We start from the raw sequence: 19,272 nt of genomic DNA on the forward strand, positions 1-19,272 counted from the left end.
TTTATCTCTTAAAGGTGGGGAGGGTACCAGCGTGGGGTCCAGAAAGATGTGGTTTTCTCCCATTGGCCTTGCTCAATTACCTATATTGGTCCTTGTCCAATAGGGGTTTTAGGGTTGGGAATGTCCGACAGTTTTACGGTGTTTTTGTCCTTAGATTAAGTCACCATTCCTCTCATTCCTTTTCTATCAGTTGAGGAGTGGGCTAGAGATTTGCATTCCCCATCGTAAACAAAGCCGGTGGGGAATGCGCATTTCCTATAACAGAACAGGTCTGTGAAGGTGTTACTCCCTGGAGCCCTTAAGCCACAAAGGTTAATCAATATCCGTATCAAAGAATGTATCAGAGCCCATGCTCTTACACTAGCTACCTGAGTTAGTATTTTGCCTCAGCATCAGCTCATGGGGTGTCTTATCAGACTACATCATGAGTACAAAATTCTTTTGTGGAACTAACTGCTTCAGCATGAATCATATGCGTGTCTAGTTGAGGATGAATATGTTGGCTCACACTATGTAGAACCACTGAAACAGACTTTGAGGGAATACCTGAGATCACGTGCTTCACTGGTTTCCAGCATGTACTTGGAGTTATACATCTCTGTGTTGTTTCCTTTTGACTTTCCTTAATTTGGGTGGCTATTGGTGACAAGATGTGTGCAAATGGTAAAGACCCAGGCTCCCTACTCTGCTTCAACCAGAGTGCTCTGACTTGCGCTATCTCCTATGTTGGAATTCTAAGTAAGATTTCCTTTCAGCAAAGTACTTCATAGAAGGAAGTTCAAAGCCTGGAGATCTAGTTCACTTTGCAGATGAGGAAAATACGTCCCAAATAGGTTAAACAACTGGCCCACGGTCATGTAGCTAGTATTATTCATTCCTGATTTATGCGTTATGCTTGACATGCGTCCAGAACTGTAATGGAGCAGCAGGATCATCTGAGGAGTTGGAATATGAACAAACTGAATGAGCTCCGCCTGCTCACCCCTGATTCTGGGCATTGCTGAGGTGGGGGACTGGGAATCAGAAATCCAAATATTGTACAACTGGTTAGTGGCAGGGTTGAGAGTAGAACCCGGATCTCCTCATTTACTTAGATTTACTAATTATTTGCTGAGGCCCAGGCCAGGGCCATGTTTCTATAGGCAACAATGCCTAAGGGAAGCAAAGATTTCACTTGTGATCTGATAACATGTACTCTTTATATGTAAATGTGTTTTTTAAACCTGCCATAGCACACAGATCAATTAACTGCCACTTTAATTTATATGTAACATTTTATTTGAACAAGGGTTAAAATGAAGCAATTCTTTTTTTTTTTTTTTGTGGCCACAGCATGTAAAAATTCCTGGGCCAGGGATAGAGCCTATGCCACAGCAGCCACCCGAGATACTGCAGTGACAATGCTGGATCCTTCTCTGGCTGCGCCACAAGAGAACTCCTAAGCAATTCATCTTAATAAAATACTCTTTTCCTTGGTTAATTGTTATAAACTGTACTTATTTAAACATTTGCTCTACTCATCTCCCTCAAACACTATTTCAAACTCTGGTCACAGCTTCTGGTTTGTTTTCCTTCTTTTACCTCTCTGCTGTCTTGCAGGACACAGTTATATCCTGTCTCCTCAGGGAAACCTCCATTAATTTTCTTCCAAGACCAGCCATCCCTGCTGCTAAGCACCCTAATCCTGCTTCTGCTTTGTGGGTCTTTAGGCAGTTGTCTTGAGCTCCTCTATCAGAGAATAGATGGACGCCTTATTGATCTATGTTCAATGGTTTTCCCCTCCTTCTAGAGTATTTCCTGTTTATGCATTTTGTGGCCTGGCACCTATTTCTTACAGCAGTCAGATTGTCCTCCACTAAAAAATATTTTAAAAATACTTATACTTGATAAAATAGAGTCACCTGCTAACAACAAGTATTAAAAATACATTGGAGTGGAAGATCCATATAAACAAGTGTATATGCCAAGAGGGTTTTACTCCCACTGTCTCTGATCCTAGGAATTGCCAGAACTTATAATGGTGATTTGAAAACATTTTACACTAGTTTCTACATCTGGTTAACTTGTGAATTCTTTTCTGTAGTGTGCCTCATGGACAATATACTACCACCTCCCACTTTAGAGGCAAAGGACTTTTTAGAGGTCCTCACGAGAGGATAAAACCAGGGGTAGTTCTGATTTGAATATGCTCAACTTCTTTAAAATGCCCCCTTTTTTCACATGTGAGTCCCGTGCACATGCGTCCTTCCCTAGGTGCTTGAGTACCTCTCCTTAATGCCTGCTTATCTCCCGTTCAAATAGGGAGGCATACCTAGCCAGGCCCGAGGCCCATCCGGGTAGCAGCAGAAGTAGCTGCCCACAGGAGCCTGAGGGCTGGGCTGGTGTTGCTTCAGGGAATCAGAGACATCTGAAGACACAGTGGAAAGGGGAAGCTGAGGATCCTAAATCTGGAGGTTTTCCTACACTTGCATCATGGAAAAGATATTTGCTAACTTAGAGAGCAAATAAAAACTTTACACAAATATATATTCTATTTTTCTCCTCTTTATTTTATGGTGTCGATAAATTCATGAATGTTGGGGGAAAGGGGCTGTGCTAACCTTTGTGTAATTATTTCTTCTCAGCAATAAAGAATGACACCGAAAGAAAATTTTGCTACCAACAGCTTCCAGTAACTTTGAGATTAATATACACCATTTTCCAGGTATATTTTTTGAAATATTTGAATATTTTACTTGGTAGCCTTTCCATCTTAGATAATTCAGTAAACATGTGGTTCTTTACATAGGAAATGGCTAAGTTTGAAGAGCCAGACATTCTTTTTAATATGCTCAATTGCCTGAAGATTCTCTGTCTGCATGGAGAGTGTTTATACATTGCTAGAAAAGATCATCCTCAATTTTTAGCCTACATTCAGGATCATATGTTGATTGCAAGGTATGTCTTCCTAGTAGTTTTATTGGTTTGTTGGTTTATATTTTAGGCTTTAGCTGTGAAAATCAATGTTAGAATAAGACTTGCCAGCACATTGGGTTATTTCTCTTAGCCAGAACAGGCTAATTGCCTGGGGAACAACTTTTTTTTTTTTTTTTGTTAATGCGAATTTTTAAGTATGTCAACATGTGGAATAGTAATTTTCTTTGATAGATACTATAAAAATAGAAAAGGCAAAAATAAGGACTATTTTATGCCTTTCAGTTGTTAGACAGCTTAGAGTATAGTGTACTTTACAGAATTATCAACAGGTACTTAGTTAATATTTGCCTAGTATAATTGAATAAACTTACTCAATATCTTACTTGAAATAAAACTGCTAATAGATATCTAAAATCTCCCCATGTATTATCTGAGAAGGTATAGAAGGTATTTTTTTAGAGACTGCTGATACATTTTGAGTAAAATAATAAAAAATTATGCTGGATTTACATAGTGTTTTCTTCCTGAGAACCTTAAAATAACTGTTACAGTCTTCCTAGAAATAAGTCCAAAAAATATCTTCAAGAGAGAATGAGATGATTAAAAAAAGAAAAGTTTGGTTCAGGTTAACTTGGTGACAAAACCAAGTTGAGGCTCTGTTGTGACTAATTTTGTTCATTTATTTGTTCATTCAACAAATGTTATTGAGGGTTTACTATATACATTGTTATTCTAGGTACTATGTGGATTTGCAATCTAGTTTGGAAGAAGGTGACCACATAATTTTATTGAAATTGGTCCACTTTTGAGACTGATGAGGGTACAGTCTTCATAACTCAAACCAATGTGTATGAAGGGGACTAAAATCTTGGATAAACTAAGATACATGTATACGCAAGTCACTCTAAATCCAAGGGTGTACTGTGCTTTGTATAGTTCAGAGCTGGGAGAGGTCATTTCTGATTAGGCAAGGGGTCAGGAGCAGATACCATTTTTATGGGCATTGAGATAATGATAAAATTTTGACAGAGATTTGAGGTGGGTAGGACTTTTGTGGATAGTGGAATTGTCAAGAGGAAACAGATGGAAGAGTTGGAAGGAGGGGACAAGAAAGGAGTAGGGCATACTGAGGTGATACTAAGGTTTTATTTATTTATTTTTTTGCTGCATGGTGTGGTTTTAGAGGAGTAATGGAAAATGAGGCTGGAGAAATAGGTTGAGATCCAAGCTTCCAAAAGCAGCAGAATACACATTCTTCTCAAGTGCATATGGAACATTCTCTAGGGTAGATCACATTCTGGGCCACAAATCAGGCCTTGGTAGATTTAAGAAAACTGAAATCATATCAAGCATCTTTTCTTACCACAACACTATAAGATTAGAAATTGGGGAGTTCCCGTCGTGGCGCAGTGGTTAACGAATCCGACTAGGAACCATGAGGTTTCGGGTTCAATCCCTGCCCTTGCTCAGTGGGTTAAGGATCCGGCGTTGCAGTGAGCTGTGGTGTAGGTTGCAGACGCGGTTTGGATCGCGCGTTTCTGTGGCTCTGGCGTAGGCCGGCGGCTATAGCTCCGATTCGACCCCTAGCCTGGGAACCTCCATATGCTGCAGAAGCGGCCCAAAGAAATAGCAAAAAAAAAAAAAAAAAAAAAAAAAAAAAAGAAATCGATGACAAGAAACAAAAAACTGCAGAAAACACAAACAAGTGGAGACTAAACAATATTCTACTAAACAACCAATAGATCACTGAAGAAATAAAAGAGGAAATGAAAAACTACCTAGAGACAAATGACAAAATGATCTAAAACCTATGAGATGCAGCAAAAGCAGTTCTAAGAGGAAAGTTTATAGCAATACAAACTCACCTCAGGAAACAAAAAAAATCTCAAACAAAAAAGCTAATCTTATACCTAAATCATCTAGAGAAAGAAAAGCAAACAAAACCTGAAGTTAGTAGAAGAAAAAAAATCGTAATTATCAGACCAGACATAAATTAAATAGACAAGAAGAAAACAATAGAAAAGATCAATGATACTAAAAGCTGGTTCTTTGAAAAGATCGACAAATTGACAAACCCCTAGCCAGACTCATTAAGAAAAAGGAGAGGCCTCAAATAAATAAAATTAGAAATGAAAAAGGAGAAGTTACAATGGACATTACAGAAATACAAAGGACCATAAGAGACTACTACAATCAACTATGCCAATAAATGGACAACCTAGAAGAAATGGACAAGTTCTTAGAAAGGCATAATCTTCCAATACTGAAAATATGAAATAGAAAATATGAAGAGACTGATCACAAATACTGAAATTGTAACTGTGATTAAAAAACTTGCAATAAACAAGAGTCCAGGACCAGATAGCTTCACAGGCAAATTCTATCAAGCATTGGAGTTAACACCTATCCTTCTAAACCTATTCCAAAAAATTTCAGAAGAAGGAACACTCTCAAAATCATTCCATGAAGCCACCATCACCCTGACCATCAAAGATGCCACAAAAAAAATTATTGGTTAATATCACTGATGAATACAGATGCAAAAATCCTCAACAAAATACTAGTAAACTGAATCCAACATTACATTAAAAGGACCATATATCCTGATCAAGTGGGATTTATCCCAGGGAGGCAAGGATTTTTCAATATCTGCAAATCAATCAGTGTAATATGCCACATTAACAAACCGAAGAATTAAAACCATATGATCATATCAATAGATGCAGAAAAAGCTTTTGACAAAATCCGACACTCATTTATGATATGTCTGCCCTCCAGAAAGTGGGCATAGAGGGAACCTATCTCAACACATTAAAGGCCATTGTGACAAAGCCACAGCTAACATCATTCTCAACAGTGAAAAGCTGAGAGAATTTCCACTAAGATTGGGAATAAGACAAGCATGTCTACTCTTGCCACTTTTAGTCAACATAGTTTTGGAAATCCTAGCCATGGCAATCAGAGAAGAAAAAGAAATAAAAGGAATCCAAATTGGAAAAGAAGTAAAACTGTCACTCTTTGCAGATGACATGATACTATACATAGATAATCCCAAAGTTGCTATTAGAAAACTAACAGAGCGAGTTCCCATTGTGGCTTAGCAGTTTGCAGACCTGACTAGTATCCATGAGGATGTGGGTTTGATCCCTGGCATTGCTCATTGCGTTAAGGATCCAGCATTGCCATGAGCTGTGGTGTAGGTCACAGACACAGTATGGATCCCGCGTTGTTGTGGCTGTGGCATAGGCTGGCAGTTATAGCTCTGATTCGACCCTTAGTCTGAGAACTTACATATGACACAGGTGCAGGTGCAGCCCTAAAAAGCAAAAACAAAAAAGAAAATGACTAGAGCTTATCAATGCATTCAGTAAAGTTGCAGGATACTAAATTAATACAGAGAGGAGTTCCTGTCATGGCTCAGCAGAAACAAATCTGACTAGCATCCATGAGGGAGCATCCCTCCCTCAGTGGGTTAAGGATCCGGCATTGCCATGAGCTGTGGTGTAGGTTGCAGAGACTGCTCGGATCTGGAGTTGCTGTGGCTGTGGTGCAGGCCATCAGTTACAGCTCCGATTTGACCCCTAGCCTGGGAATCTCCATACACCGAAGGTACAGCCCTAAAAAGCAATAAATAAATAAACAAATACAGAGACATTTCTTGCATTTCTATATGCTAACAATGAAAGGTCAGAAAGAGAAAATAAGGAAACAATCCTATTTACCATTGCAACAAATACCGTATGATCCAGTGATCCTACTCCTGCGCATATGTCCAGAGAAGACTATAATAAGAAAAGATACGCGCACCCCAATGTTCACTGCAGCACTATTTACAATAGCCAAGACATGGAAGCAACCTAAATGTCCATCAACAGATGAACAGATAAAGAAGATGTGGTACATACATACAACGGACTGTTACTCAGCCATAAAAGAATGAAATAGTGCCATTTGCAGCAACAGGGATGGACCTAGAGATTATCATACTAAATGAAGTAAGTCAGACAGTGAAAGACAATCATCTGACTTCACTTATATGTAGAATTTTAAAAAGGATACAAAGGAACTTATTTTCTTTTTCTTTTTTTTTTTTTTGGTCTTTTTTTGCCATTTCTTGGGCCGCTCCCGTGGCATATGGAGGTTCCCAGGCTAGGGGTCTAATCGGAGCTGTAGCTGCCAGCCTATGCCAGAGCCACAGCAACGCAGGATCCGAGCCGCGTCTGCGACCTACACCACAGCTCACGCAACGCCGGATCATTAACCCACTGAGCAAGGGCAGGGATCGAACCTGCAACCTCATGGTTCCTAGTCAGATTCGTTAACCACTGCGCCACGACGGAAACTCCCGGAACTTATTTTCAGAACAGAAACAGACCACCGACTTTGAGAACAAACTGTCCAGAGGGGACAGTTGTGGGGAGGGATGGACTGGGGGATTGGGATTGGCATATGCACACTGTGGTATATGGAATATTTGGCCAATGAGGATCTGCTATATAGCACAGAGAACTCTACCAATATTCTGTGATAATTATGTGAGAAAGAATCTGAAAAAGAATGAATGTGTATATATGTATAACGGAATCATTTTATTGTACAGCAGAAATTATCACAACATTGTAAATCAACTATACTTTCATAAAACTTTAAAATAAAAAATAATTGAATTAAAAATTTGAAAACATTATTAAAATATATAATCAGGATTATTCTGGTATAGATTGATTTAGCTTCCCATTGCTAAGTTACGTTTCTGACCAGTAGTGAATTGGTTTTAGGAATGGCAAGTATTCATTGCGGTGATACCAGAGATACTGCTCTCTGGGTTTTTTTTCTCCTTCTTTTTCTCCTCTCCTTCCCCCCTCCCTCCCCATCACTTAGCCTAGTTCCAACTATGTTGGCTTCACAGCAGGTTGTCCCTGTGAAGTGGGAAAGAGAGTGGGTTGCTAGTAGCTCTAGACTGACATTCCACTTTGTTCTTGAGATTTCAGAGTACATATCCAAACCTGGCAAGAGGACACTGCTAGAATTCTATGCCTGGGTCACATGCCCACCCCTGGACTAATCACTCTATTTATGACATTGAAGTATTCTGATCAGCCTGGGTTTTGTGTTCACTCTTATCATAGAGAAGGTTGGAGAACTTGATTGACTGCCCTAGGTTTGGTGGAGAGGCTGTTCTTAATTGAAAAAGAGTTATTCTTTGCTAAAATAAGAGGAAAAAGCTGCTGGGCAGACAAAACCAACAAAATTCTCCAGCTGTTCAATATAAGAAACATTTTAAAAATCACATATTACCCCATCATGTTAACATAACTAATCAGTTACTATTTAACACTCATTGTTCATTCATATACCTGCATTTATAATATATAATTTTTAATTTTTGTGTTAAAAATGTAATGTGAACTGTAGTGTTTTTATATGTTATTACATCAAAGTAATTTCTTTAAAAATTAACGTAGGAAAAGAGCATAGGGACAGTTTATCAGAGTATCATTATAGTCTTGTGAATGAATGGAATTTCACCACAAGCATCCCTAGCAGCCATCTGTTAACTACCGTTCCTTAAATTAAGACAGTAGAATTTTTTTTCCCTAGAAGGTTTATTATAACTGTAACTACCTTGCTTCTTGATTCTTCAGCCTGTGGAGAGTTGTCAAATCTGAATTCTCCCAGCTATCTTCATTGGCAGTTCCTCTCCTTCTTCATGCTTTGTCGCTTCCTCATGGTGCTGACATCTTTTGGACAATCATCAATGGCAATTTCAACAGCAAAGACTGGAAGATGAGATTTGAAGCAGGTACTTTCGTTATTACCTTAAAAATTCTCTCTGGGTCACAAGGGAAACCAGATGTCCAGCCAAGACATCTCTTTTTGGCCCTCCTTTTCCCTCCCTTCTTTTTTTTTTTTTTTTCTCCCTTCCTTTTTAGAAGGTGTTGTCCTGTTTGCTAGTGTTGTCTTTTTTTTTTTTTTTTTTTTTTTTTTTGTCCTTTGCCTTTTCTAGGGCCGGCCGCTCCCACAGCATATGGAGGTTCCCAGGCTAGGGGTCAAACTGGAGCTGCAGCCACCGGCCTATGCCAGAGCCACAGCAACTCGGGATCTGAGCCGAGTCTGCAACCTACACCACAGCTAACGGCAACGCCGGATCGTTAACCCACTGAGCAAGGGCAGGGACCGAACCCGCAACCTCATGGTTCCTAGTCGGATTCGTTAACCACTGAGCCACCATGGGAACTCCTTGCTAGTGTTCTTTGGTGGCTCTGCTTAGTTGAACTTCCTCAGTAACACAATTTTTCAGCGTGGTCCTTAGATAGGTTGACCCTGTCCAGGTTTGTCTAGGATAGGTCTAGTTTATGCCTGTTGTCCAAGTGTATTCGTTAATTGTACCCTTGTTTACTCTCAAATGCATCCTGGCTTGAATGATAAATTTATGCCTGTTGTCCAAGTGTATTCGTTAATTGTACCCTTGTTTACTCTCAAATGCATCCTGGCTTGAATGATAATAGGTTACTTGCATTAGAATACCTGCTGGGAATATTTGTTAAAAATGCAAATTATTGGGTCCCATCCTAAACCTACTGAATCAGAATCACAGGAGGTGAGGCCAGAATCTGTATTTCTCACAAGTTCTCCAGGTAATTCTTTGAAGTTTGAGAAGCTCTGCTGTTGTACTCTTGACATTGAAGCATCAGGGCCCAAGTTTGGTGCAGCGATGGGCATAATTCCTAGTGCTTAGAATGGCAAGTTCTCAGAGGAACATGGTAAGGCAGGAACCTGATGTGTTCTCTTGGCCTTACATCTGACTCATTCTTAACTCTAATCCACTAACACTCCCATTCCTAGCAGGCAACAAGCAGGGTTGGCATATCACAGTGTGCCTTTTCAGAATGATTCCATGTATCTGTATATTTCAGTGTCTCAAAAATCTCTCAGAGAAATGCAAGTTCCATCAGGTGAGTTAACTATTATACTTTGAATTCAGTTCCCTAATATCTAATCACCTCAAAGAGTTCTTTTTAATGCCCCATGAATCTCAGGGGCTGATAGCACATGATGTGGTATGAAATTAGGGTAAAATTTTCTAGCAAAAAACTACGTGGTATTGGCAAAATTTTGTAGGCAATTTGAATACAAATAAAGCAGATAACTATTTAACTATGCTCTTTCATTACAATTTAAGGATTAAATTACTGCCAAATTAATCTGAATCACAGCTCTGATTATGTTACTAAAAAAAAATGTAATGGGTTTTTAATGACCAGAGCATAAAGTTCAGACCCTTGACTTCACATTCGAAGCTTCCTCTGGTCTAACTGCTAGTGTCTGCAGCCTCATTTCCCACTCTTCTTTCTACACATACCATTGCTATGTCTCTGTTGCCTCCTGCTTCCCTTCATCCATGTGTTGGCTATTCTGTGCTCTCCATTTCAAGTGCTCTTCCCTTCAAGGTCCCATTCAAATGCCACCTCCACCCTGAAATGCCCCCATGGAGTTCTACTTTTTTGGTCCCCTTGGCGGAAAGTCATTTTTTTCCTCCCTGATTCCTGCAGCATTTTGTTTCTACGTCGTTATTGACATTTACGGCCTTTAATATTACATTTCGGTTATAGTTGTACCCATCTTGCCTCTTTTACTTCACTTGACTTTGAAGTCAAGACCTGTGAATGAGTCACATATTAGTCTGCTTGGGCTGCCATAACAGAATACCACAGACTGGATGGCTTAAGTGAGAGAAATCTATTTCTCACTGTTCTGAAGGCTGGAAAGTCCAAAATCAATGTTCCAGCCTATTTAGTTCCTCAGTGAGAGCTCTCTTCCTGGCTTGTAGATGGCTGCGTTCTTGCTGTATTCTTATGTGGAAGAGAGAGAGAGACAGAGAGACAGTGAGCTCTCTTCTCCCTTCCTCTTATTATAAGGACACAAATCCCCTAATACAGGCCCTAGCCTCAAGACCTCACCTAAACCTAATTATCTCCCAAGGTCCCACCTCCAAATGCCATCACATTGGGAATTAAGGCTTCAATATATCAATTTTTTTTGGGGGGGGACACAAACATTCAGTCCATAACAATTCATTTTTGCATTTACTTCCATCTCCCCCGAGTACCTAGAATGTCTTCTAGCTATATAGGATGTGCTTACTATATATTTTAAAAATAAGTGAATCAGTAAATTTAATGAATAAGTACTATATGTGCTGGGTATGACGGAAGCAATAAAGAGTGTAAAAGCAGATTCCTATTCTCAAGGAGCTCCTAATTTAATTAATGAGATCAAATAGAAACATCTATGATGTTAAGAAAATATAAAGGTATAAATATAATTCAAGATCACAAAAGGAACGTCATATCACTATATATGAATTCACAAATGCCATGTGTAAATGAATAGTATAGAGTAATAGAGTTCCTGGGATGGAAAGGCCACTCTAGAAAGTCAGGGTGACTTTACAGGATAGTAGAATTTCAGCAGCAGGTTCTTTAAGGATGGAAGAGTGCCAACAAGCAGAAAAGATTAGAAAGAATATTCTAGGCTGCTGGAACAGCTTAAGTAAAGTCCTGAAATGTCTTTGCATGGGCCTATATTGCTTCACTAGCTACTACACTTTTTATAAAGCTACATTTTAAGAGTGGCTAGAATAATGTAACAAATTTATGGAATAATTATAAATCTATCAAGTAAGGGTACATCTATTTCATGGAGGAAAAACATGGCTTCTGTAGTCCCAGGAAGACTGGCTGTCAGGTTGCTTCATGACATACTAAGACCCTAGAGCCAGGCCTGGTGGGCCCCTCCCATCTCCCTGTGTGTTCTGCAGAAGCTCTATAGAGTGGACAGAGAAATGAGCATGGAGGCATTTTGAAGAGTGTGAAATGTGGCTGGAAGTTAAACAAAGATAAAGACCATTTAAAAAATAAAACCCAGAACTAAATCAAGAGTGCCTGGCAGAAAAATACTGTGCTGAGTAGAAATGGTCTCTGCTGCACAGATAAAAGAAAACACTTGAGAAGGTGGCATTAGAATTTCCTTTTGGTATTTAAAATCAGTGTGAGGGGGCCCAGAGTTAGCTTTTAATCTATGGGCTCAATTCTCAGACTGTTTAAATAAATGCCTTTCTTTTTTTTTTCCCCTGTTCTCTGCCTTTTACATTGCAGTGGAAAAAGTGGCTGTAATTTGTAGATTTCTGGATATTCACTCAGTGACCAAAAACCACCTGCTGAAATACTCCCTTGCACATGCCTTCTGCTGCTTTCTGACAGCTGTGGAGGACGTCAACCCAGCAGTGGCTACAAGGGCGGGTCTCCTGCTTGACACCATAAAGAGGCCAGCATTGCAGGTAACGTCCCTCAGATGTGCATTATCTGCTCTTGGGCTGGTTCTCTGCTCTGCTCTACTAATTCATTGAATTATTTGTCACATAAACACATAAAATACTGTGATGATGATAACAGTGGAAATTCATAAATTGGGAAAACCACACCGTATTAACAGACCTCTTGTTTTTTACATGTTGAGTCTTTCTTTTCAGTCTTTGTCCCTATGCTGATATCACTTCTGGCAGATGTAATTGTAAATTTTTTTTGTGTGTTGCAGATTTTTAATCTAGGCTGATTTATCTAATACAATTCACCTGGCTCCTGGGCTGGAAGCTCTTGTCACTGAGGCTAGATGCTAAGAGAAATCAGATGAATCATAATATAAATCAAGCAAAACAAGAGAAGGTTAATATGCTACTGAAATGAAATACTACAAGTTAAAATCAGACAGATGTGAATTATGAGACCTGGAGAGAGTTGTTTATTTATCCTATATGGCCACCTTTATTTTATACTTGAAGAAACCAAGTCTCAGAGAGATAATGGGACTTATCAAAGAACACAGAGGGAATTCATGGGAGAACCAAGACTAGAACCTCCAATGTCTTGATCTAATGTTTTTCCACATTTATTATTATACTGTTATTATTAAAAGTAATAATAATGGAAAGAGCTAACATTTGTCAAATAGGCATTGTGTTGCTGGGACAGTGTATTAAAACTGTCCCATCATGCATTACCTTGTTTAATCCTCACAATAACTTCAGTGTGTTCCCATTTTACAGACAGAGAAGCTGAGGGTTAGAAAGGTTAAGTAACTTTTTCAGAGTCACATGACTAATAAGCGGCAGAGCAAACTCAGATCTGACTCATAATAATGTCCATGTTCTTAATTGTGTGTGTGTGTGTGTGTGTGTGTGTGTGTACACAGTATCTCTAAACAGTGTAAGAGCTCTTCCTATGAAAAAGACTAAGAAAGGGCAAACTATACAGGATCGAAAAATTATAGAGTTATGCTGCTTATGGGCCCATAACTCCCCATGTGAAAATTCCCAGTTGTCGGAGTTCCCATCATGGCTCAGCGGAAAGGAATCTGACTAGCATCCATGAGGACGCAGGTTTGATCCCTGGCCTCGCTCAGTGGGTTAAGGATCTGGTGTTGCCATGAGCTGTGGTTAGGTCACAGACACAGTTCGTATCCTGCATTGTTGTGGCTGTGGTGTAGGCTGGCAGCTACAGCTCCGATTGGACCCCTAGCCTGTGAACCTCCATATGCTGCAGGTGCAGCCCTAAAAAGACAAAAGACAATAAAATAAAATAAAATACACCAGAAAAATCAGTAATATTCATTTAGCTCAGATTTCTGAGTCAAAATTCAAGAAATATTCAACAATTATGAGAAGTTCCTCTTTTGCATTTTTTTTTTTCCTACTGAAAATGCAATCAGAGAGTTTTCTTGTGGCACAGAGGGTTACAGATCTGGCATTGTCACTGCAACAGCTCGAGTCTGTGCAGTGGTGATGGTTTGATCCCTGGCCTGGGAACTTCCATGTGTCCTGGGCGTGGCCAAAAAAATGCAATTGAAGATTTCAGTTGAATCATTCTACATTATAATTATGGATTGAGGAGGTTGCCTTATTTCACTGACCTTATTTAGTGCATTTACATCTGACTTTTTTTTTTTTTTTTTTTTTTTTTACCTTTCCCCAGGGTCTGTGTCTTTGTCTTGACTTCCAGTTTGATACTGTGGTTAAAGATCGGCCCACAATATTGAGCAAGCTTTTACTTTTGCATTTTCTTAAGCAAGATATTCCTGCTTTGAGCTGGGAGTTCTTTGTGAACAGATTTGAAACGCTTTCTTTGGAAGCTCAGCTACACTTGGATTGTAACAAAGAATTTCCTTTTCCTACAAGTAAGCAAAACAAAGAACTTGCTTTAAACAGTCATAGTTCCTATTCTTGTGATTGCTGGATAAGCAGAAGATACTCTGTGTGTAGTTTAATTTCCCATTTTAAAGGATACCTTGACTCCATGTACTCAGTTCATCAAATGTTTATTGAATATCTGCTGTGGTAATCTGCAGGTTAACTATTTTCTGGTCTTCCAAAATCAAAATTCTCATTTATTTGCAGACTGATGAGAACCATTTGTGACTCTGTGTTCCTTAAATATTATTCAGTCATCATGTTCATAATGTTTGTGAGCAATTTTGTGAGATTTATTTGTACTTAGTAAATTTGCTCTTCCTGCTTATTAATCAGTTACCTGTGGCTCTAAATGGATGGGAAAAAGACTTTCTTCACGCAACTATCTACCCAATGATAACAAAGGTGGATAATTTAATCTTATAATCTAAATAAAAAAGTGATAAGCGATAGTTATAATAGATAATAACCATGATTTTTTAAAATATAAGGCTTATCATATATGGAGATAGATGAATGAGACATGTATCCATGGAAGACGGTTTTAAATGTTGAAAATATACACAAATGGATTTTTTCAAACTAGCTGTATAACATGGCTAGTTAAGGAGAATGATAACTTCTCATTCCTTTTGCACAGCTATCACTGCTGTGAGGACCAATGTCGCCAATCTCAGTGACGCAGCATTGTGGAAGATCAAGAGGGCTCGTTTCGCAAGGAACCGCCAGAAGAGTGTTCGTTCTCTGAGAGACAGCGTGAAAGGGCCTGCGGAATCCAAGAGGGCGCTCTCCCTTCCTGAGACACTAACTTCCAAAATCCGTTGAGTATATTCTTCCATCCTTCTTTTAAGTCTGTTTGATGTCTTCTGAGGTGGACATGTCTTGCTGAATGTTCATAGAGACTAGTGTATTTAGCAAACTGAACTCCTTCAGCAGGTTTGGCATTCACATTCCCTAGAGGGTAATCCCAGGTGTGAGGGTGCCCTGGGTGGCTTTTCCCAGTTGCTGGTGATGCAAAGTCCTGATCTAGCAGTAGCTTATTTTGAAACATAAGACAGCCAGTCCACTGATGCTTGGCAGGAAACACGGAAGAAGCAGTTGTTCCTAAGTTCTAGAATATGAAGGTTTCTACCACCAGTATTATAACCTAAAATCTTCCTAGATGAGACTGTGACAAGACCCATGGCAACTAAGAGGACAAAGTGGAAATTTGGAATGCATTTGCCTTTTATGCATGACAGAGGCAGCCAACAAGTTCCCAGAAAACCAAAAACGATGGTGTTTTTGAGAAAGAAAAATCAGGCTGAGGAAAAGTTGAATGTCTGCCCAACTTCACCAGATAATTTGTAAATAAAAACAAATGTCATTGCTGACTAAAAAAAAAGACCATATGTACTTGTTTTCTAAAGGTCTTTCTTTATATTGCAATACTTTCAAAGAAAACAAAAAAGTTATCAAATGACTAGATGAACTCTAATGATTACCTATGGCTCATGAATGACAAATAATTAAAAATGCATAACTAAATCACGGTATTAGTGACTGAGTACATTAAATATATTGCTAACTTGTAACATTTATTAAATGACTTAATTTTTATGTAACTGCCGTAAAGTTAATAAAATAGCACCACAAAACATGTTTTTATCTTGCCAGAAGCTGGAATGTTCGCTTTTTCATTGGCATTTCTTGGAAGACAGCTTTATGTAACATAACCATTTTTAATCATAAATATGATTTTATTTTGTTTATTGCATTTTCCTCTATTTTATGACAAGCTATAGAAATGTGGTATTTTGAACTTTGGAAGAGTCAGGAAAAGCCCTTTAAGCAATCAATAACCCAGCTTTTCAGAGAGCAAAGAAAATAACAGATGGCCATTTAATAATAACCTCTAGCAATGCTAGGCCCAAGTGAAACTGAATCAGGTCCTAGAAACCAATACCTAGATTAAATAAATTATAATTTCTATGTGAATTTCCCAGATATTTTTTAATCTAACCAATCAGTTTGGGATATAGAGTTTATTTACTGTTATTTCTTGTTAATTGATTGACATGAACATTTTAAAGATTAAGAATTGAAGTCACATTGAAGAATGTTCTTTAGATTCAAATAAAACCACCAAGCTTTTGTGACGTAAACATCTTGTATGTGATATTAATTACAGATAAGAAAACTAAACTAGCTCCTGCTATCCAGTGCAATTAGCACTGAGTGTATTTTCTAGGCTCAAGTTGTTTTTAATGCTTATTTAAATAGAGTTGTTGTTGATTTTTAAGCTATGAGGTTGACCAGGCATGAGCAGTCTGCTCCAGCTCTCGGTGGGACACCCGAACAGACGCCAGGTGGGTACTTGTGACGTTGAAGGGCCGTGTGCAAGTGTCTATCACAGGTGGACCAGATAAAAGATGCGGTGTCTCTAACTGGACCAGAGTGATATACCTAGGATTTGGAAAGCTTGAAGAGTCTTAACCCAGATGCTCAAGTGTTTGAGCCCCTGACATGGCGATTCTTTCCATCTTAAAACTGGCAGATGACTTTTGATCCTGTTAACTTATGGTCCAGTAAGAAGCATCATTGTTACCCGAGTATGCACTTTTCCCCCGAGAGCAAATATGACTAGGACCATACATAGTCTTATATTTGTATGTGTATTTACACATAGAAATATTATGTTCATATATATCTGCCCTGGGAAAAACATTTCATTTACATTTTAAAAGGTTATACATTCGAACCACCATCATTCACTCATCCCCTTAGCCATTTTGATTCTTTGCAACTCTTACATGCATTTCTGTCTCTCAGAGAAAGGAGGATTTCCATTGTTTAGAGGACCAGAGGATCATAATCAGCTTGGTACAGTATAACCATCCTTGGATGTTCTTGATAGATTACTGTTTATCATGAACTATCTTAAAGGTTCAAGGGACACTAGCAAGGCTATTACAGACTGAACATTTCCACACACATGATATTATACTTGTTGAGCTTCTGATTACCTGCTTATTTGTCCAAAACAAATCTGATAACTACCACCTGTGTATCATGCTATAGAATGTTTGTTTTTCACCTAGGAATAGTTTTAAAGTAAACTTTTCAGAATAGTACTGATATTCCCAGAAGCAAATTGTCAAGTAAAGAGACTTTCAAGAATGTGTTATACAAACGATGCTAGAAAGAGAAGCAGTTAGGGGTGGGTGAGAAGAGAGAGAGCTCCAAATATCATGAATGCAAATGGAAGATGTTGGCCAAAGTGTATTTTCTCTTTTAAAAGTGATGAGAAAAAGGAGCAGCAAACACTTGGCAGAGTCCTTCTACCTTGTTTTGAGCATCATGCAGGCTTCAACTGAGCTGGCATTAAAAAAAAAGAGAGAATAAAAATAAGAACTTCTGATCCTGAGCTTCATTAAATATGAATTTTTTAAAAACGTGAAAATCATCCATTCCTCCTTCAGATAGGTCTTTTTGAGATTGATCTTCTGCAATTTCATAAATTACCTGTATCTTATCCTATCTTTTCTTTTTGTCTCAAGACTTAGTTGAAAAGCTAATCTTTAATTTTTATTACCCATAAAAATTTTGACAATCCAAAAGCAGAAGTCTTCTCATATCCCTTTGGAAAAACATGTGTATGTGTTTCTTGAAGTTAGGAAAAGCCATCAGGCGTCTAATTGTCCCACGAAACGTGATCAGATGGAAAAGGGGCAGATAACAGCATCGTTTAAATTAAATATAAAGCTAAGGCTTCTGGAATGATAATTACATGACAGTACCACAAACAAAATTTGCTTAGATTTGGAAACAGATGGCTCAGATTTTAAGGCAATTTCAAATTAGTTTTTTATTTTTGCATTATTATATTACTGGACACTGCATGTTTTAACTTGAAAGCAAAAACATGCCAGGATAATCATAAAATTGTACAGAGTAGTTTAAGATAGTAATTAAATGGAAACCGAAGAACTTAACAAACATACTTTTGTTTGGTGCAAATAAGAGGTCTCTGTGCAAGACCTCTTATTGATTAGGCCTAAAATAAAGCAGATGTCCTTTAATTATGCAGCAAGACTTAATTTTAGTTGTTGTTTAGGCTGAACTTTTTGGTATTGGATTGACAACGTATGGTTCTCTGATCTTAGCCTTTAAGTATTGCCCAGAGCAAATTTTGCAACAGAAAAACACATATAGAAGGTAAACTCTGCAAGGACTGAAAAGTTGCATTCTTCTGTGATTTTTGTGAATCAAATCAAAACTGATGAAAGTAAAATTCATAGACTATCATAGCTGAAACATGAGAGGTATGTTAACATTCTCATTTTGCACAAGAGGAAATTGAGGTTCCCAGAAAGGAACACGTTTCACAAGCTTATTGGTGATAGATCTGGATACTGAAAAATATTGAAATCAAACCCAGGTGATCATGGGGAACTTATTTATATTTCATTCTTCATTTCTTTGGGTGAATAAATAATAGTAGGTATATAATGTTAATAATAATAATAATAACACTTCATATATGTATAGCACCTCATTGTAAAAAGTGTTTTAATGCAAATTATCTAATTTAGATTTAACAATTCTGCATATATATAAAGTATTTTTTTCCACTTTATATACAGATAGGAAAACTGAGGTCCTGAAGGACTAAGTAATCCTACTTATATGAATGATTTGCTCAAGATCACATATAACTAATTAGTTAGAGAATAATACTTGAGTCCAGGGGATTTGATTTGCTTTCTTTCCACTAGAGCTACCTCTCAGTGCATTGGCCTTAGAGTACTAGGGACATGAGGACACCGGTCTTATTAGGGAGTTGCCCTGGGCATTCAAGCCTGCTACAGTGTGACTTAAGCCCACGAGTATTCAGACCAAAGGATCGTCCCAATTAGGACTCACAGATTGGTCCAGAGCTATCCTAATGTCTAAAGGGGCATGGATTCTTTTGATTCTACTCCAGCCTGCAGAGAAATCCATCCCTGCATTTGTGTCAACAAGAGAAGGTGCCCAATCCTGGGTAGCACTGGTAAAATGCACTTGTGTTTCCTGTCTCCCTCTTAGTATCCAGTCTGGAATTCCAAATTTCTTCTCTTTGGACTCTCTCT

The 19,272-nt window shown here is 38.3% G+C and overlaps 1 protein-coding gene across 4 annotated transcripts in view; it reads left to right on the top strand.

Moving 5' to 3' along the window:
* UNC79 (unc-79 homolog, NALCN channel complex subunit) overlaps positions 1-19,272 on the top strand; it is a 263,893-nt gene that overhangs the window by 148,328 nt on the left and 96,293 nt on the right. For 2 of the 4 annotated variants that reach the window (XM_047795599.1, XM_047795602.1), the window contains 7 exons: positions 2,625-2,704; positions 2,789-2,937; positions 8,562-8,719; positions 12,075-12,256; positions 13,947-14,148; positions 14,802-14,981; positions 16,444-16,509. In XM_047795599.1, coding sequence (XP_047651555.1) covers positions 2,625-2,704; positions 2,789-2,937; positions 8,562-8,719; positions 12,075-12,256; positions 13,947-14,148; positions 14,802-14,981; positions 16,444-16,509 — 1,017 coding nt within the window. The remainder of the gene's footprint in view (positions 1-2,624; positions 2,705-2,788; positions 2,938-8,561; positions 8,720-12,074; positions 12,257-13,946; positions 14,149-14,801; positions 14,982-16,443; positions 16,510-19,272) is intronic. The other 2 variants (XM_047795600.1, XM_047795601.1) reach the window with 1 other exon arrangement.

This window comes from Phacochoerus africanus, chromosome 9, assembly GCF_016906955.1.
Source record: "Phacochoerus africanus isolate WHEZ1 chromosome 9, ROS_Pafr_v1, whole genome shotgun sequence".
NCBI classification, from domain to species: domain Eukaryota; kingdom Metazoa; phylum Chordata; class Mammalia; order Artiodactyla; family Suidae; genus Phacochoerus; species Phacochoerus africanus.